Source organism: Lissotriton vulgaris, chromosome 6 (genome assembly GCF_964263255.1).
Source record: "Lissotriton vulgaris chromosome 6, aLisVul1.2, whole genome shotgun sequence".
Lineage (NCBI taxonomy): Eukaryota > Metazoa > Chordata > Amphibia > Caudata > Salamandridae > Lissotriton > Lissotriton vulgaris.
The window spans coordinates 1,250,392,675-1,250,412,266 of NC_141694.1; the positions used below are offsets into that span (position 1 = coordinate 1,250,392,675).

General features: G+C 42.9%; 1 protein-coding gene across 1 annotated transcript in view; it reads right to left on the minus strand.

The window, feature by feature from the left end:
• Positions 1-19,592, minus strand: part of TFB2M (transcription factor B2, mitochondrial) — a 117,948-nt gene that overhangs the window by 92,838 nt on the left and 5,518 nt on the right. The window contains exon 2 of the mRNA XM_086927346.1: positions 18,980-19,068. Within this exon, the coding sequence (XP_086783472.1) occupies positions 18,980-19,068 (89 nt within the window). The remainder of the gene's footprint in view (positions 1-18,979; positions 19,069-19,592) is intronic.

Here is a 19,592-nt window from a genome sequence, read left to right on the forward strand (position 1 = left end):
GCAAAGAGCTTCCAGGATTGAATACCAATAAGGAATTGTTTAATTTTCTATTGAGAAGAAAATGCATGATGTTTACTTCAAGTCTGCCTCAAAGCCCGACAAGAGACGTTAGGGGTTTTAACTTTTATAATGGTTTAATTTTTTTTCTTCCTTTAGATACAGCACTCTAGAGTGGTACCGGCAGATGATCACTTCACCCACTAGGGAGATGAGGCTGGTGTGATATACTCGAGACAGAATTACTCTGCCAGTAGGTGCACATAATAAGTATTATGTTTGTCTTTATATTAGTGTTCATTTATCGTAAACATTAGTGTACCAAACAAGGGTTGATTATGTTGATTCCATTTAACATTTGCATGCAGCCACATATTGGGCAGGAGGCCTGCATGTTTATTTGTTCTTTTATTTATTTTTCTTACATGAGAATAGTAGAGCAGTTACCTCATCTCCATGTGTAAAGTTTATTCATGGTTGGCAATTGAAATTGGGCATTATGAGCAACATTGTTTGTAATGAATTGTATATAATGCTAGTGTAAGATTTGCTTTGTGATATCACCTTCTTCAAATGGATTTGGTAATATACAAGTGCCAATATGGCAGATGCAATATAGGTTCTCTTCTTCAATTCTAAAGTTCAGAGAATATATATGTTAAACAGTATTGCACCCCACTTGGGTTGAATATGATGATGAGGGGACCTAAATTCATGAACGTATGCAGCCACTGATCAGTTCTGTGGTGTTGACTGTGTATTTTGGTGTACGTAAAATTATCAGTTACCATATCTCAATGTGTAAATTGACATAATGTTGAAAGTCACATTAACTGAAATAATGCCAACAGAGCCTTTTATTTTAACTTTATTTTTATTTTGTTCTTTCAATGTATGAGGTAACTTGCAAGTGCTATTATGGCCAACAGTGCAAAGAAAAAGATTGGTCCATTGTCTGTGCTTACTACAAGTGCTGAAGTATTTACATTTTTTAAACATGGCAACGTCGTTTATTGTGAGCAAGGCTCGGATGAGCCGAAATGTGTTTATCGCTTGCATATTAAGCTAAGTTTACCCAAAGAAACTCCTTGAGTGCCGATCTATTCTTGTTCCTACGAAGAGGCCTGGAATTGTGAATACACGCTGGTGAGCGCGTTCAGCTGCACTGTTGGCGTGTCAACATCCATGTTGTGGATGTTGGATAATTATATATATATATATATATATACACACACACACACACACACACACACACACACACACGAAGAATCTAACATTCGAGGTAGAGAAAGGGTGAAGTGTTAATGCCCATTCAATCTTAGGGGTGTCCTTGGAGAAATCAGTTCTACGCATGGTGAAGTACTATACAGTCTTCATGCCTATTCAATCTACAGGCACTTTGGTAAGATATGATGGTAACAAAAATTGATTTCACACTCCCATTCCACAATGAAATCTAACTGTCTCAAGCTCAACACTGGCAAGACAGAAATTGTGATCTCCGGCAAAACAAGATTACCAGTGGAGCAGTGTGGCTCACTGGTTAGAGGAGGCAGACCTGGAAGCAGAGGTCAGCCCGGGACCAGGGTTCAATTCCCGGCTCGGCTGGGTCTTGAGTCCTAAAAATGTCCATGGACTCGACAATTCTCGCTCCGGTGCCTACTCGATTCACGGGTTAACACTCTGCGACTCTGGGCAATAGCTTGCTTAATCTCCACAACGGCCCCTCTCGGCCGGATACCTGGCTTTCTACCCTGCAGGGGTTATCTCACAGAGGAATACCAGGACGGGTTCCCTAAGCAAGCGCTTAGAAACCACTCCGTGATTTGCGCTATATAAATTCCTGTACACATGTACTCCAACTGGTAACTGGCCAACACCAGCAACCAACACCCATGCCAGGAACCTCTGAATCATCAGACAGACAAGACATGGCCTCGAAAAATCATAAAAGTTTTACCAGACCTGCAGGTCTAGTGACTTGAATAATCTATTCGATCTGCAATGTGCTTGACTCAAACTGGTTTTAAATTGTGCAATCCTAGGCAAATATTTTATTGATCCGCCTTTTTCTTCTTTATCAAATATGAGAACCCCCTTCGAATATGCGAGCTCAGCATGTATGCTGTACAAAAACTATTTTGTTTAATTTAATAACACTAAACTTTTGCTCCATTTATTAAAAAAATCTAGCCCGCATAAAAGCTAGACATGACGCCTCACATGCTTCTTGGTTAATCCATAATGTTGTCATCATGGAGGGACAGGAATGTTTCTAACTTTATGTTTGAAAAATCTCACTTTTAATATATTTTACAAAAGCATGATGTGGTACTGCACTGTCATTTACAGACAGCACATTTCCATTAAAACGCCCATAAACGTACTCACCGATACGCAGTTTTAGTGATAAAACTATATAGCGTACAAACAATAATGTAGAGATTGGGTTTCAGAAAAAACGTATAATTTGCGCATTACAAAGTAAAATGTTCCGATTTGTTTCAATTAAAATACTTGTTTCCATCACATATCAGAATCTGAAAAAAAGTTGTTTCTCAACTACTGAAATATATTTTGAAATATCTGTACAGTTCATTTACAAGCTATTTAAAAAGTGTGTCAGAAAACACTGACATCCTATAGCCTTTCATTGCATACAACACGATTGTCAGACAGTTCACTTTACTTTTCTTTCTCCGACTCCAAATTTAGATTATTTTGTAAACAGGATCTCCAGGATAAAATAAGGAACAATTTGTAAGAAGGCCTGAGCTTACATTTGGCCACTGTCTTTGAATGCATAGCAAATGTAACAACATGAAATGCATCTTTACAGCTCTCCCACTTTCTGATTTAAAGAACACCTGTTCATTGTCAGCTTGAGTCTCTCCCAGACTGGGCTAGTGGTATCTAAAATAGCTCACCCTGATAACATCCAACTCACCAAAAGGGATAGGGTGAGTAGATTACTCTAGGCCTGCATCACAATCACTGCATCCTGCTTCCACACCCAGAAGATGTAGAGGAAGATCTTCAAATGCCTCCCAAGCAACACCAGATTACACCTTGGTCACCAGCAACTTAGACTACATGAAAAGACCTTCACCCCGGATCACCAAGCAACTCACCAGAAGTCTACAAACCATGCAAAACTCAGCAGCCAGACTCATCATCAACTTCCTACACAAAACTCACATCACACCATACCTCAGGGAGCCCCACTGGGTCCAGATACACAAAGACAATAATTTCAAACTCCTCACACACACATTCAAGACACTAAACAACTTAGGCCCAACCTACCAACAGTTTAATCTCCTTCCACACCATCCGGGTACCTCCGCTCTGCAGGAGCCCTACTCACACACATCCCACATACACACAGAACCCGATTAGGCATTCTCTTACATCGCTCCTAAAGGGTGGAACAATCCCCCACTGTAAATCAGGGGCTCCCTCTCTCTTCTAAAATTCTGCAAGAAGCTAAGACCTGGTTTTTCAATTAATCAACCTAGCCCAAGCACAACTTAGCACACACACACACACATCCTTAGCCTCATTTGTATAAATAAAACACCGGTAGCATGGCAAGAACCTCACTACTTTTGGCTTTTTGGTATTAACATTCCACACGTCATACCGTACATTGTGGAATCTGTGGAAGGCTTTTCCTTTTTACAAATCATGGTTATCAGTTCTTGGACTAGTCCGCTACCCTGAATCAAGCAAGTTCACGACTAAAAACATGGCATTTTGCATATACGGAGCAAGCATAATCATTTAGTTATTGAGTGTGAGGTGGCATCAAAAGCTAAAGATGCAGAGACCAGAAATACAACTCAAAGGCCTTCATCAACAGTCGCAAAAACAGAATTCACTATAGCGTTGTCAGACTATGAAATCCTTTCTAAGTAGCCAACATAAGTATTAACCCCTTCCATGCTGGTGACGAACCCCAGCCGTCATGCACTACGGTGCTCGTGTGCTGATGACGGCTGGGGTTCGTCATTACCCGCCCGTGTTCTGCCGGCGGCCGCACACGGGGAAAATCGCGGCCGCACGGAAGGGGTTAAAAAGGAAAAGGCTATAGCAAAAATAAAGCCATAACAGCCATTTAATTTTTAAAATAGATTTACTTTTCAGACACATCTTCGGAGACAAAACTAAACACTACAAACTTTTCTTGCTGCTATTCACCTTGTTTGGGAAGACTATAAAATAAAGATTTAAAATCGAACTGCCTTTAACAGTGGCAAACTAGACGTCTCAGAACCCTAAGCTAAATGCACTACTGGAGCCTCAATACATAATTTGAAATCACCAAACAAGCAGCACATACTATTGAAGTGATTCAGAAACAATTCTCAATGAAAACAACTGTTGTAGCAAAATCAAGAGAACAGATATTGTGCTTCATATATACCGGAAGTCCGGTATTAGGCAATTTACATGCGGTAAAGTAGATCAGGTGGTAGGTTAAATGGACAAGCTGAATCCTGGCTGTCTGAAAGAGACCCAACCTCTTTGACAAACAAACAGATATGTTACAGACAAGAACAGTTCCTTGTGTAACAGTGAAACTTGAAATCAGTAACAAGATGACCAGCTAGCCCAATGAACCATAACCATTCCTCCTTGTGAAAATACAGGAAGGAGGAACATCAAGATTTCAAATACTTTTCTTCCATGCTCATAATAAAAGACACTAGTTAAAAAAACACACACAAAAAAAACATAACAAATAAAAAAAAAACATAGAAGGTAATGAAAAGTATCAATCCTAAAAGCAGTTACATCCAAGAATACTCACACAAGCGAAGAAGGAAACAGCATAATCAGAGCCTTCGGTCCTGCCATAGAATCACAGCCCTTGCAGCTCAGCCATACAATTCTCAAGTGCAATGCCACGTTTAGTGGACTACCAAATTAAACGTTGAAAGTGATACAAGGACGCATTTAGGGTACTGTGAAGCAGTGTTGTGGACCTATAGTGAGACCATGAAAATCTCATCTTTGTAAATAAATAGGATGCCTTTTATCAAAACTCGCTGATGCACGAAAATATATCACGCATTAGTAACGCTGTCTGTTCTCAAAAGAAAACAAGACAGCTTGAGGCTTTGATCATTTCTACACATGGAATTAAAGAGGCACTGACCATATGCATCATTCAGGCACAGAAAAGTAGCTCTAATAACAAGCTGCAAAGCCTGAAAAATAGGTCAGTTAGAAAACAATTTGTGTCGACCGCAGTGTCTAGGCAGCATCCCAACAGAATGCTGGGCATCTAAACGGAATTTTGCTTGAAAAGAACGGTCTTAAAACATACCTTGGGTATAAGTAAAACATTCAATATTGACACCCCCCCCCCCTCCCCCCCCAAGGGAATTTAACTATCTAACAAGTGGAAAAATTCCAAAGAAGTCTCCTTTAGGTTGTGGCAAGACTGGTTGTCCTGCAAGACTGGTTGTCCTGCAAGACTGGTTGTCCTTCCTCAGAGGGGCTGACAACATCTCTCTTCACTCCAAGCCCTGGCATAAATCACATAGGAAACTATGGAGGTCCCATGATGCCTTTTCCTTCACATATGACCCACCGTGAAAATTATCTCGTTGACTAACTCCGCACCTTCACAGGTCCAAGGGATCTCGTACTTTAAAATGTTGGCTTATAATACATTATTTATAAAAATGCTATGTCCTCTGTGATACACTTGTATTGTATTTTTCTTACAGCACATGTGAAGATTGTGATTGAAAGACCACATGTATTTCCTTCTGGCTTCACTGCAACTCCTACTGTAACACACTTGAGCAACTTTTTTTCTACTTCTTTTGTAATTTTCCATGGTTTCTAAATTATTCGCCGGCATTCTTGTGATCATTATTATTTTAGCACTGTGTTTATTATTTATTTGTTCTTTTCTGGAAAATTCAATAAAAACGATGTGAGATTTTTAAAAGCATACCTGTGGGAGTAACCATGCTGCTAAAGCTTTATATAGCCTAATGATGGCCATTTTCATATTTCCGAGTGGACCAATATCTCTAAAGTCTAACAAAAAAGTTACATTAAAATGAGAATATCTCCATACCAATGACAGTAACTAGACAGCCTGGAATGGTGCAACTAAGGAAATGATTTTTTCCTGTAACCTCTTCTCTTTTTGGTGCACATCTATATCTTACACCAATGTTTAACATTTTTTCAACATAACTGACTGATGTAATGGAGTGGAGAACTTTACTTTAAGTAGAGACTATAAATCGTTATCAATATATTGGGAGAGGGGAGCACAATGAGAACTGTATTGTGTTATGCTGCAGGAGAACCGGAGCTTCTCAATTTACTGCTTGTAATGCAGTTTTCCAGTTTGCAAATACCTCCAGCTCACAGGGACCGGCAATGCTAGGCAGCACCTGCATAGCCACAATAGAGAGCAGGCACTACCAGAGCAGTCACAGGTTTGGGGCTCTAAATAAAAACGAAGCACGAGACCGAGTGAAGTGGATACCAAGACTAAATTAAGATTATACATGGGTTCTCTTAGCAGATTTACAGTGAATGCAGAACAGGCTGAAGGTAAAATATGCCTTTTGCAGATGGTCTACAGGTGAAGGATTAAACTACACAGACTAGAAGACCATGGTGTAGTTTAATCAAAGCATCCAAAGTTAATTCATATATATGAATTAACTTTGGATGCAAAATGCACAAGGTCCAACAGGAGGATCTAAAGGGGACACAGGAGATGAATCTTAGCGTTATATCTGTTGAGCAGACTCGAGTTTGTCAACTAGTCTACGGCCCAGCACCATAAACCCAGATATTGAGGTCTCTGGCAGAATCCATGTAGGCAGCCTGGCACGCCAATATGATCACTGTGCTTAAAAAAAAAAAAATGTAAAAAAAAGACCGTACTAAATTTCGGTGTTTGGCCCGTATGAATATGGAGTAGGGCAAGCCTCCTGCTGTGAGGCTCCTTCATGGCCTTCGCAATACAGCACTTGAAAGGCAAATAAAAAGCTAATATCCCACACCATGTTGGAGCTTTCACATCAATAGGTTTATTGTCAACACAGTATCCTAGTCCTTACAGTTAAGCAAGAGGACGTGGTCATGGCCCAAAGGGCAGCTGCAACCTAGGGTCTGATTATGGTTAGGAGAGCATCTGTTATAGTCCATGGATTGAATGATCCAATCAAGAAACGTTGTGTCCTCCAGTCTTTGCACCACATGACGGTGGACATCTGCTTTTTATAGGAAACTCACTAGTTGCACAAAAACACATTTAGGCATCGCTTTAGACAGCTGACATGAGAAAATTTACTCTCAGCATACCCTAAGATGGCACATTGGAGGTTCTTGGGTTTACACACATTAGAGGCGGCTCTTCGATAAGAAGAATAAGTGCCTAATCATTAATTGAAGATTAAGAAGAAATGGGGTCTTGCTAGTAGCGTTGTATATGCCAGACTCTGTCCAAGAAATATATATTAGGCCAACCCTTCAAAAAGCCACTAGCTTTTGAAATGGGGTCACTTATTGTGGGTTGGGACTGGAATCTACAATTAAACAGCATAGTGGACAGATCAGAGAAGAAATTCAACTGCAGATCAGTAGTTTGTTAAAGCACATTTGAGGACAAGTTTGGGTGAGTGCTGATCAGGGAGATTCTACATATCGATCTATGGCTGCACCTGGTAATTCTCGGTTTGGCGATGTTGTGGATGAAATTGGTACTGTAAAGTTTTTTGTATGATAACAAGTGTACATTCCCTAGTTATAATTGTGTTGAGATGAACAACAATATTTGAGACACCAAGAGCAAATACAGAGTTGGTATAAGTGTGTAGTCCTTCAGGAGATATGCAGATGCTTATAAAGATCTTATAGTGGAAATCATCCTGCTGTTTGATACCGGATGTAGGTGGTGTAAAGTGATGGCAGCTAAGTCATGATGTAAAATAAAAATAATGTTAATCCTGAATTTCTGTCCATTTCTGGACAGCAGAAATGGACAGAAAATCAGGATTAGCATTATTTATATGTTTCTGTGGATATGATATGTAGGGTAGTATTTATGATGTCCTGGGCAGGTGAAGCATTTCTGCTGTCTTCGTACGGAGGAATGAAAGGAGAAGGAGATAGCAATGTGAGAATATAGTTGAAGGAGGTACTCCACAAGATGTGCTACATGTTTAGCCAGTGGACCCATTCTCAATGGAAGTCTCAAGAGATGAAAGCAAGATGATCCGCTGCAGTAACATAATGGGCTTCTGATCGGTCAGTGTAGATGTGTTCAGTCTACCATTGACAATCATTGTGGATGCTAATTTCCAAGCCTGATCAACATCTAGATTAGGAGTATTCAAACTGGTAGTATTCACTTGAAGAGCAACAATCTCAAGGTCAATGGAGGCAGACATGAAGGGTGAGGAGGAAGGAGTGAGGTGGTGCGCGAGATGATGGTATCTGACTTGAGATTTTTAAGTTTGTTCAGATGGTGGTAAAATGTGGAAACTAATCTCAGTGGACTGGAGCATGATGTTATCATTGGGAGTGGAGCATGATGTTACTATTGATAAAGCAGCTAATGAGTTCACAGACTTTGTTTCCAATGGCTTTTGTCACAGATTTCCTGCAAAATGGAATTCAATAGTTTTGTTTGCGATATTAAAAACATTACTAAATTTATCTGACCCCACTTGGGTGTAAAATAGGATAAACAAGAGGTTAGTTGTGATAGAACCAGACCTTTGGCTTTGATATTTAGCAGTTAGCGAGCAATCAGGATTTATGTCAAGGGTGTTATGCTTGATATTTAGTTTTGCATGCTTAGATAAATCAAAACTTTACACATAACTGGTGACCTGTTTCCAGATACAATTCAGAAGAAAAATCTTCTCTACTTTGGCACACTCTTCACAGCAATGTAGAATGGATGAGCTGGAGAAGGTAGTACTGATAAGCGCAAACTGTCAGTTTCCAAAATGGCCTAACTGGCAAACAGATTCTATTAACAGTAAACATTATTAGCGCACAAGTCAGTGATGAGGCCCTCAACCAATGATGCATTTAGTGAAGTGGAATTAATAAAAGTACAAATGTTTGAAAACATACACGAGATTAAATCAACAGTGTTCATGAAAGGATAAAATCCATTAATCAAGAGGCAAATGCATAAAAATAATTATAATAACGCACAGGATTGTATGTACACGAAAATGAACAGCGGTAGAACAGAAAATTAGCATGAATCAAAAAAAAAAAATGAAAAGATGTACATTACGTTCACTGTGACCACAGACTAATTAAACTGAATATTCGTTATTTTTATTGCACTGGCATATGTAATTATTTTTGGGAAAAGGAGATCTAGAAAACACGTTAACAATACACTGGTTTAACGGAGACAAAATTATAACTTAGACCTGGGTGTGCATACGTAAACGTTGCTGATTTCAAGTAATACGTACAGAGCCAAGTACTATTACAATAAGTTAAAAACTTCAGGCACAAATGTGCGGCTCTACAACAAAAGCTTCCTACTTAGTGCTTTGATGAGTAGGTAACTGCAGCAATGAATCTCACCAAATGATGTCAGGAAAGGAGGAGTTGTTTTCCTCTAAGTGTCTAAAAGCAGATCTCAGGTTACAAACCCCAAGCTCTAAGGATGCATTAATATTCCCAAAAAGGAAAGGCTGTTTGCTGGTGCCAGACTGGCCATTTATCTTATCAGGGAAGGGGAATTGCTGAAACCATTGGAGGGTGGGTGGTAAAGGCCCACAGTCGCTGCCCCTCATTATGTAGCGCTCTGTATCACAGCAGGTGACAAAGAGAGAAAAAAAAAAAAGAACAAACATGCCTAGTTTGCATATTTTTGCCAAGGCTGTTTTTGGTTACAAGTCTGGCACCATTATTTACTTTGACCCTTAATTGGAAGCTCTAGTTTTAAGGCACAGAAAAAGGAAGCTATGGTTGTGAACTTAATCCAAAGGATGATGGTGGTGTTGATATTGATGTACGCAATAATACATGTGTGTATAAAAACGAAAATCAAATCACTGTTCTCAAAATCTCCTGAAATGACCTCTCCATCAGCTCGAAGTTAGAAATTTGTGGGCAGGCAAACTTTGAGACTGATTGACAGATCACAGGTGGGGTGGCACCTAACTAGCAGGACAAAAGGAGATATTCCAGATTAGTCCCACAGATAAGACAGCGACACCACAACGCACGGAGGGAGACTAGCCCCAATAAAATGCACATGGCCGTAGGGGCATGCGTTCCCAAAACACCATAAAGTTAGATGCCACATAAAGTTAGAAACACTCAGCCAAACAGGACCCAGCACATACAGCGATCACGCAAGCCCCAGGCCGGACATCTGGACATGTTATCCAGAGGCCACTATGCCTATGTATGTTCTTACTTCCACCTGAGAATTCTACTAGTGTCAGTTGGTGGTCTGGTCAGCTAGCGAGGTTGTGTACTCAGCTGTGTCCGACAATAAATCTACGTGTATTCAACTAGAAGTATCCTGTCATCAATCCCATCCTCGTCGCCAAAATGTTGTAAATAGAATGGTAATTGATGACAGGATACTTCTAGTTGAATACACGTAGATTTATTGTAGGACACAGCTGAGTACACAACCTCAGAGTCTCTGGACGGTAAGTCCATAACGGGGACAGAGGTTCCAGATGAGACTCGGGACGGTGAGTTCACAATGGGGTCAGAGGATCCACGTGTGACTCTGGACGGTAAGTCCACAACGGGGACAAAAGTTCCAAGTGAGTGTTTGGACTGAACGTCCACGACGGGAACTGTCAGAGTTTATTCTAGAAGTCCACAACGGAGGCAAAGTCTGAAAGCCTTTATTTGGGACAAAGGTTCCAAGATTTACAGCAAGGATGGACTAATCCATCTTTTGAAGTGAAAGCTTCAAGAAGGAAAATGAATTTCTTTACATTGCTTGTGATACTGGGAGAGGACGAAGCATATCAAAAGACAAAGATTCTAGCATCTAAACAGGAGAGGGCAAACTATGTCAAGGAGAAGTGAAGGAGTCCGGAATAGTGGCGTGGAGTCAAGAGACTCCGAAACAGGAACAGTGAGTTCTGAACTGGGTCGGTGAATAAGGTTGAGTCTAAAACCTGTGTTCAGGACTGAGAATGTACAGGTTAATTGCTGTAAGTGTGGTGACTCCAGAACTTAAAGAAAAAGATCTGAAATGGGACAGTGAGTCCAGAAGCAAGTCTAGGAGAGGATTGAGTGTCTGAGCGATTGTGACTGAGAAGCTTCCAGTTGAATTAAGAAGAAGGTTTTGAGTCCCGGAACCTTGAGGAAATTTGGGACAGTGGGGCTTACAGAGAAGTACCAGGTCTAAGGTCCCAGATTCACAACAGAGAGTTGTGTGCTTGAATGAGGTATGAGAGTGCTCGTCCTTGATCAACACAAGGTACACAATGACAGTTTCTAAGGTACTTATGAGACTTGATTTGTCTTGCCTGCTGCAGGTCACGATGCTTGTGTCTATGGTTGGGTTGACTTGTTGATAATGGTAGAGGACAACCTTCATGGAGCCACATAGAGCTACTTATAACGAACTTTGAACCGGTTTCATATTAGTAATTACTTCAGGTTGTATGAGTGATTCCCTCTTCATCCACTTTCAAGGGTCTGTTCTCCTTTTGTTTTCTTCATGGAGAGGTTGTTCTGACACTCAGTGCCTTATTCTAGTTTTAAAGGCAAATACCCCGATGTACTCTATCTAGGAGATCTTATTTAATCATACCTGGTGTGTTTAACCTATTGTGTGTTTTGGGTGTTATTGTGGAAAGTGTTTTGAGAGCTGTTGTGGCTGTACTTTCCTAGGGCGGTGTCTTTTACCCATGGTGTACCCTTCTCTGGGAGGGTGTGGGGCCTGTCGGTACCCATGGTATACCCTATGTAGGGTATGTTGTAGTTTGTGTGTTTTGGGGGTCGTTGTGGAAAGTGTAAGAAGAGCTGTTGTGGCTGTACTTTCCTAGGGCGGTGTTTTTACCCAATGGCGTACCCTTCTTTGAGGAGGGTGTGGGGCCGGTTGGTACCCATGGTATACCCTATGTAGGGTATGTTGTAGATTGTGTGTTTTAGGAGTCGTTGTGGAAAGTGTAAGAAAAGCTATTGTGGCTATACTTTCTTAGGGCGGTGTTCTAACCCAATGGTGTACCCTTCTTTGAGGAGGGTGTGGGGCCTGTCGGTACCCATGGTACACCCTATGTAGGGTATGTTGTAGTTTTAGTTCCAGGGTGTGAATTTGTGTGTTTTGGGGGTCATTGTGGAAAGCGTAAGAAGAGCTGTTGTGGCTGTACTTTCCTAGGGCGGTGTTTTTACCCAATAGTGTACCCTTCTTTGAGGAGGGTGTGGGGCCTGTTGGTACCCATGGTATACCCTATGTAGTGTATGTTGTAGTTTGTGTGTTTTGTGGGTCGTTGTGGAAAGTGTAAGAAGAGCTGTTGTGGCTGTACTTTCCTAGGGCGGTGTCTTTTACCCAATGGTGTACCCTTCTTTCGGGAGGGTGTGGGGCCAGTCAGTACCCATGGTATACCCTATGTGGTGCTGACGTTCAGTGCCTCATTCTTGTTTTAAGGGTCAATACCCCTGACGAACTCTATCTAAGTGAGTTTATATAAGTTTACCTGGTTTGTTTAACTCATTGTGGGTTTTGGGGGTCAGTGTGGAAAGTGTACCTACCCTCTGGCGTACCCATGTTTGGGGAGGTTGTGGGCGTAGACACCTTTCCTTGTTGCATTGATTTTCACTCATCTAAACCATGTTTTGGTTTCACCAGGGGAGGGGGATGGAGTGTGTAGTATGAAATGTCTTCTATCTTATTGTTTTCCGTTCGTGTTAGTGATATTTCTGATACCTTGTGTGGTTCTTAATTAGATTTATGTATCTCATTTTTGTACTACATGGGGTAGGTGTTGTAATCTCTGTTTTTGCTTTATTTCATTTCTTTTCTATAAAGGAGGGAGATGTGTTGTACATTGATTCTTCATGTAATGTGGTTGTCTGTAGTCTTAGTCCTTTCTTTGTGTTCTCTCATTCTCTGTCTACCACTATGCCTATGTATGTTCTTACTTCCACCTGAGAATTCTACTAGTGTCAGTTGGTGGTCTGGTCAGCTAGCGAGGTTGTGTACTCAGCTGTGTCCTACAATAAATCTACGTGTATTCAACTAGAAGTATCCTGTCATCAATTACCATTCTATTTACAACAATTTGTCATCAGGTGAGAGTAATTTATGGCTCCATAACTAAGCCTACATTCATCTCCCTAAACAGGATCTATGATTTGTTTTTATGATGCTTCAAGAAATAACACTCAAAATGATTGTACTTTGAGACAGTCAGCAGACCCCGGTGCTATAACTGTGCTCCCGCCTGTGGTGTTTGATTAAACCAACTGTTCACGTTTTGCCAAATGCCTCTGGTCTTTGTTTTTTTTCAAAAGGTAAATTCATATTTGAGTAACAGTGCCAGTGGCTACTAATTAGCCTAAAAAAACTGAGAAAGCCACAGTGAACGTTTAATGGGGCCCTGCCTTGTCTGCATTTGAGAAACATTTCAGCAGGAAGATTCTGTAATATGGGAGTGGAAAGGGGTAGGGATTCCTACAAACTAGGTATGTTTGATTCCTGTAAGCTAACAAGTTTGTGGAGGAAATTATGGTGTGACTCTCTGACCCAAACATCACTCCTGGCACTTCCTCTTCTTTGGGAATTTGATGTATTCCCGAGCATTTCACAATGGAGTATAAACATGACAGAAACAGACGTAGTTCATCAAACTGTCACACAAACTCACAGATCTGAAAACATGTATGCTCTTTGGTGGACCTGCACATAGTAAATACACTTGGAAGTTCATTTCAAATCCACAATTGGAGGGCTGTTTGGAGACACCTATCATGGCCTCCTTCGAGTTGTCACTTCAGCTCTGCAGAGAAGACATAACCTAACCCTTTCATAAATGAGGGCACCACAGACGGACGGATGCAAAAAGATATGAGACATTCTCACTGAACATCAAATAAAAAAAATATTAAAACAGGAGAAGCAAGAAAAAGTCCTAATCAACAAATCAGAGACATAAACATGTATGAGACTGGATTTTTCACCCCTCTATCAAGGTAAAGGGCCACTATTTTACTGACCCCATTCAAGAAGCTGCTAAAAGAAAAAAGTGTTATGATAATACCCACTTGATTTCCAAACTCCAGAAAAGCATACAAGAAGCATATAGGAAGACTAGATGGTACTTCCAGCTGGGTATGGAAAAGGCATTGGGAGTCACGCTATAGGAACAGTGAGGAGATCTACTTAGAAAGTAAATGTAAATGTACAGGAATTTATATAGCGCAAATCACCGAGCGGTTTCTAAGCGCTTGCTTAGGGAACCCGTCCTGGTATCCCCCTGTGAGATAACCCCGGCAGGGAATCCGCAAGGTGGAAGCCAGGCATCCCACCGCGAGGGGCCGTTGTGGAGATTAAGCAAGCTATTGCCCAGAGTCGCAGAGTGTGAACCCGTGAATCGAGTAGGCACCGGAGCGAGAATTGTCGAGTCAATGGACATTTTTAGGACTCAAGACCCCGCCGAGCCGGGAATTGAACCCTGGTCCCGGGCTGATCTCGGCTTCCAGGTCTGCCTCCTCTAACCAGTGAGCCACACTTCTCCAGCTCCCAGCTACATCAATTATGCACGTGGGACGGACAATATACTTAAAGAGTTATGTTTATGTATAGGTGGCCTTTCACCTCAGTCAGAAAACCCTCAACATATGATAAGATCCTAACTGTGCTGGGCAGGGTGAGAGGTAACAATACCACACAGCGTGGAGCCATTGCCTTTATATACATTCCTTTTTAGGTCTCAGCCTGCGAAAGACTGCGCACATGCGCAGTCGAGCTGGCGAGACTTAATGAGATAGAGGGATTTTCACTAGCGAGGTTAAGCCCGCTCCTCTTTTCCATTGGCTGGCGTCCTAAACGGTGGCCAGCCATTGGAGAAGAGGTCCCAGTGACCTTCTTCTTTCTCTTTAAGCCCCGTCCTTTTCATACTGGGTTACTTGACTTCCTGCTGGCGTAAAAGGGTTCTTACTGATCTTCTTTATAGGGCCAGATAGCCCCATAAAGAAGAAAAGGAACCTTTTACCATAGCAGGAAGTCGGGCACCCAGTCTGAAAGGGAGGGGGCTAAAAGAGAAAGAAGAAAGTTATCTTTTTTTAATCAACGTATTTGCTGCAGTACGTTCCAAACACAGCAGAGACTTCCACACTGAAGTGCTATTGCATGAAATTAGACGCTTAACTATGCGCACTGTTAGTGTTAGCGGACGTGGCTAGGGTTTAGCAAATGCTGTCATCAGAAGTGGCAGTTACCAGGGTCTGCCTTGCCGCCTGCCTCTGGCCGAGGGAGCCACTGAGCTGATAACTCCCCCGAAAGGAGCGAGAGGTGCAGGATAGAGGCAGCCACTGAGCTGTTTACTCCCCCAAAAGGAGCGAGAGGTGCAGGATAGAGCCAGCCACTGAGCTGTTTACTCCCCCGAAAGGAGCGAGAGGTGCAGGATGGCACCACGGGCGTGTGCCCCACTGTGCTGCCCCGTGAGCACAGATTTTAAAGCTGGAACTCTGCAGAGGGTGACACGTCCCCCATACTTATGAGCTTTCGAGACCCTAGAGTGTAAAGATGAGAGCGCAGGACCCCCGGCAGGCACTGGGTGGGGATCAGCACAGAGGCCGGCGCTTTCAAGGTAAACACACCCTACTCCCCCAACGGGTTTCAATATCCCCGGGGCAGCGGAGAGCAGGACCGCAGTAGGCGTCGGGAGGAGCACGCGGTACACTAAAGTAGGCGGAGCACACAGAGGGCGCCTCCCACTACAGCCCTGCCTCGGTATCGGCCGGGCGTCTCTTTAATGAAGTCTGGGTGTTGTGGCCAGAAAACCATCCCAAACCGAAAGTGGGTCGCTTTCTTTGGGAGGGGCAAGCTGGCACGGTGCCCGCACCACAGCTGAAGAAGCTGTACCAGGGCTCGGGTGCAGTCGCAGCCCTGCCAGAGGCGTGCAGGGAGGCATCTTCCATTCATAAAAGAACTGGAGTGCTATTCTTGGCTGGAGGTCCTCCCAGCTATTAACAGCCTATCCCACACAGGCTGGAAGGAGGGGGTTCCCTAGCCAAGCTTCCTCACTCTGGCCCCGTGGTCTCCCGCCCCGTATCTGCCACACCCCTGCCCGAACAGCCTGGGACACTTCGAGGGTTATTATTCATCTGTTTAACCAAAGGCGTCCCCCCACCCCTCCACACGGTGTAAGGAGCTGGTTTGCGGGTGAAAAATGGTTGCAAGAGTGCTAGGATACCAGAACACAAATGACATCACGTGTTTTTTGCATTCTTTTTGCATAACGTGAACGTAAGCTTAACCCTCAGATGTTTCCAATACACTGGTACATACTCAACATGACATTGGTGGTGTATGAACGCGCCTGCTGACAGCCTACATTTTGCACGCCAAGAGGCGGGCAGAGCGCTCTATATAAAAATGAATTCTTATATAAATATACCCGATCAACTCTTCCGCCTCAGGAAGACCAGTGACCGGAGAATCTCAACAATTGTGGAAACGATTTAAGAGCCCCGACCGCCCCCATCTTGAGGGGGTAGGCGTGTTCTAAAGCTCCCCCAGAAGCTGCCCCCTCCGGTACATATTACATAATAGGACAGGGCTCGCTTGCCATTTTGGGAGGGAGGGGAAGGGCGCATGTGACAAACACCCGGACTCACGATTTGAGGAAAGGAACCCCCCCCCCCCCCCCACCAGAAACTCAATTGTATAAACAAAAACAGCGAAAAGGGAAAGAAACGATAATCAGAGGACAACTGAACTAACTTCCCGTTTTATATTATGGGGCACACCCCCTAACTTGCAGTGGCGGTGCCTGCGAGCTCCTTGAGTGTCCCCCTCTTGCTTGCTGTGTTTCGGGTCCTCGCAGACTGGCTGACATGAACCCCCAGCAGCAGCAGATCAGCAGCAGATGGCCACCATCGGGACGGACAAGGAGTTGACTTGCTGGACTTCAGTGCGGTACGCTATCCTTCTTCGAGGTCTTCTGCTTTCGGCTTCTCCTGCACGGTAAAGCGGGCACCCCGGCGGGGCCTGCCCCGTCCTCTCCTCTCATGCCTAGACTGCAACACTTTAATGACTTTAGCACTGCCGTGGTCAATCGGTTTAGAGGGGTGGGGGGGGAGGGGGGCTTCTAGTGATCCATTGACGGCCACAAAATTACTGCCCAGGCATGCCAACTTGCAGATATATTTTACAATGGGGGGATGGGGGGGATGGGAAGAGGGTTCAGGGGGAGGATCTTATAGGGGATGCAGCAGTGTGAGAGACAGCATTGTGTGTGAGAAAGACAGCAACAGCAGTGTCAGAGAGAGCATATGTGTGTTCTAGGGAGAGACAGCAGTGTGAGAGAGACAGCAGTGTGAAAGACCTTTTATTTAGGTTTTGGTTTTTGAAACATAAATAAAACGCATTGTTACTGGCAATGTCAATACCTCAAACTCGCGTAAGTACGCGACCTATTGCATTGCAAATGCAATAGGTCTCGCATTTGCGAGAGATTAAGCTATTGGCATGGTAAATGACAATGCCATTTATTTATCTGTTTTCAAACCAGCACATAAATAAAAATGTTGTCATTTACAATGCCAATAGCTCTAACTTTTGCAAAGGCGAGAACGTTGCATTGTAAATGCTTGTTGGTTGCAGACGAAATAGAAGACCACAGAGATATGCTACTGCAGTCATTATATGATAAATGCTTCAAGTTAGTCTGCACAGGCCAATGATTTGGTAGACATAGGCCTTCAAGCAAAGCAGATGTTGCTAGCCAGGGAGAGATGTCAGGTCCCTTGGAATGGTAGTAAGGGGTCTGGAATTTGCTGGGAATGGGGAAGGTGTTGCACTCCTTGGAAGAGATTACCACATATTTTGGAAGGTGTACAACCCAGCCCTACACTACCTCTCAAGGGTCATGACGGACCACACCTGTCCCAAGAAATAGTGAGTTCTGAACATTGACAGATAAATTGTAAAGACAGGATGTATTGCAAATGGATGAGGAGATGTCATTGTCTGAACTGCTGTAAGTTTCTTGCTTTTAAAGGCCAGATAGGAATGTCTGCCATAGGCGTGTGAGGGAGCTGTATAATAGAGAACTTGGCAAACACAAGGAGATGATGGAGAGAGCGCAGAAACTTTTCTGACATGCACCCCCAATCACAGAACTGGGTTAAATCCATCATCGTTCTTTAGCTCACTTAACCACCCCAATTCAGACACAGCTATATACAAATCAGTCTTGACCCTGTGCCTCATACGATCAGTCCAGCCCGAACTGCCAAGCCATGTCTTCCCTGGACCGGAAACAAGCGTCCTGGGACCGGTTTCTGGGTAACACCCTTCATCAGCCAGTGGGCTGGACTGTTCCCATGAGGCACAGGGTCAAGACTAATCTGCATATAGCTTTGTCTGAACTGGGGTGGTGAAGTAAGCTAAAGAATGAGGATGGATTCAACCCAGATCTGTGACTGGGGGGTGAGTGTCGGAAAAATATCTGCGCTCCGTCCATCATCTCCTGCGTTTGCTCAATGGAGAACTTCACCAGAAACGTTAGTCCAGGGGTCCAGTTTAAGTTTACAATACTTGATATTTCAATTGTACTTTTGTGAAAATGCCAATAAAAACGAATTGAAGAGCACACTTTCTGTGGTGGTATCGTGTAGCAGCAAAACTTTAAAAGCTGATGCATGCAAGTGAAGAATTTACATAAGCGTCACAGTAATATTACATTCACAGGATCGAGGTTTCAGGTGCTACATTGTTCTACTTATGACATGCTTGCTCTGTAATTTTAGTGTTTATAAATACCTCCAACTCTGGCAGAAACACTTTATCACGCTCCAGAGCTACCACCCTGGCTCCTGCATCCAGTAACGTCCGTGTTAAAATTCCAGGACCTGGAAAGGAAAATATATATATATTATACTATACCAACCTACAAAAAGTTCAACCTAGTAGAAAAAATGTATAATGTTACCTTCATGGTAACTCAGTTAATTCTAATTCACTGCTCTCTCCTATTCTCAAACAATGAGTACATTGCCATATAGGAGGACCAGTAAAAGACTCTCAAAGCATGTAAAACCGATGCCTCAGCATCGACTACCACATTTTCAAGTACATGTACACACTCATTCCTTTGCACAGGCATGCACCTTGGACAGTTGCTTTGTTAAATAAACATTGGCAAAGCCAATAGGTCTCACATATGCTAGAGCTATTGGCTTTGGCAATGTGTTTTAGCAATGTTGAACACCAGCGTGGCTCCTGTTCAGCATGGCTAAAAATTTGTGGTGTACAGGAGAGAGGCGTAGAGTGTAAGTGTGGAATGGCGAAGGGTGGAGTAGAGGGTTGTGGATTGGCATAGAGTGCTGTGTGTTGTTGCAGAGTACAGTGGCTTAGAGTGCAGCTGCATAGAATT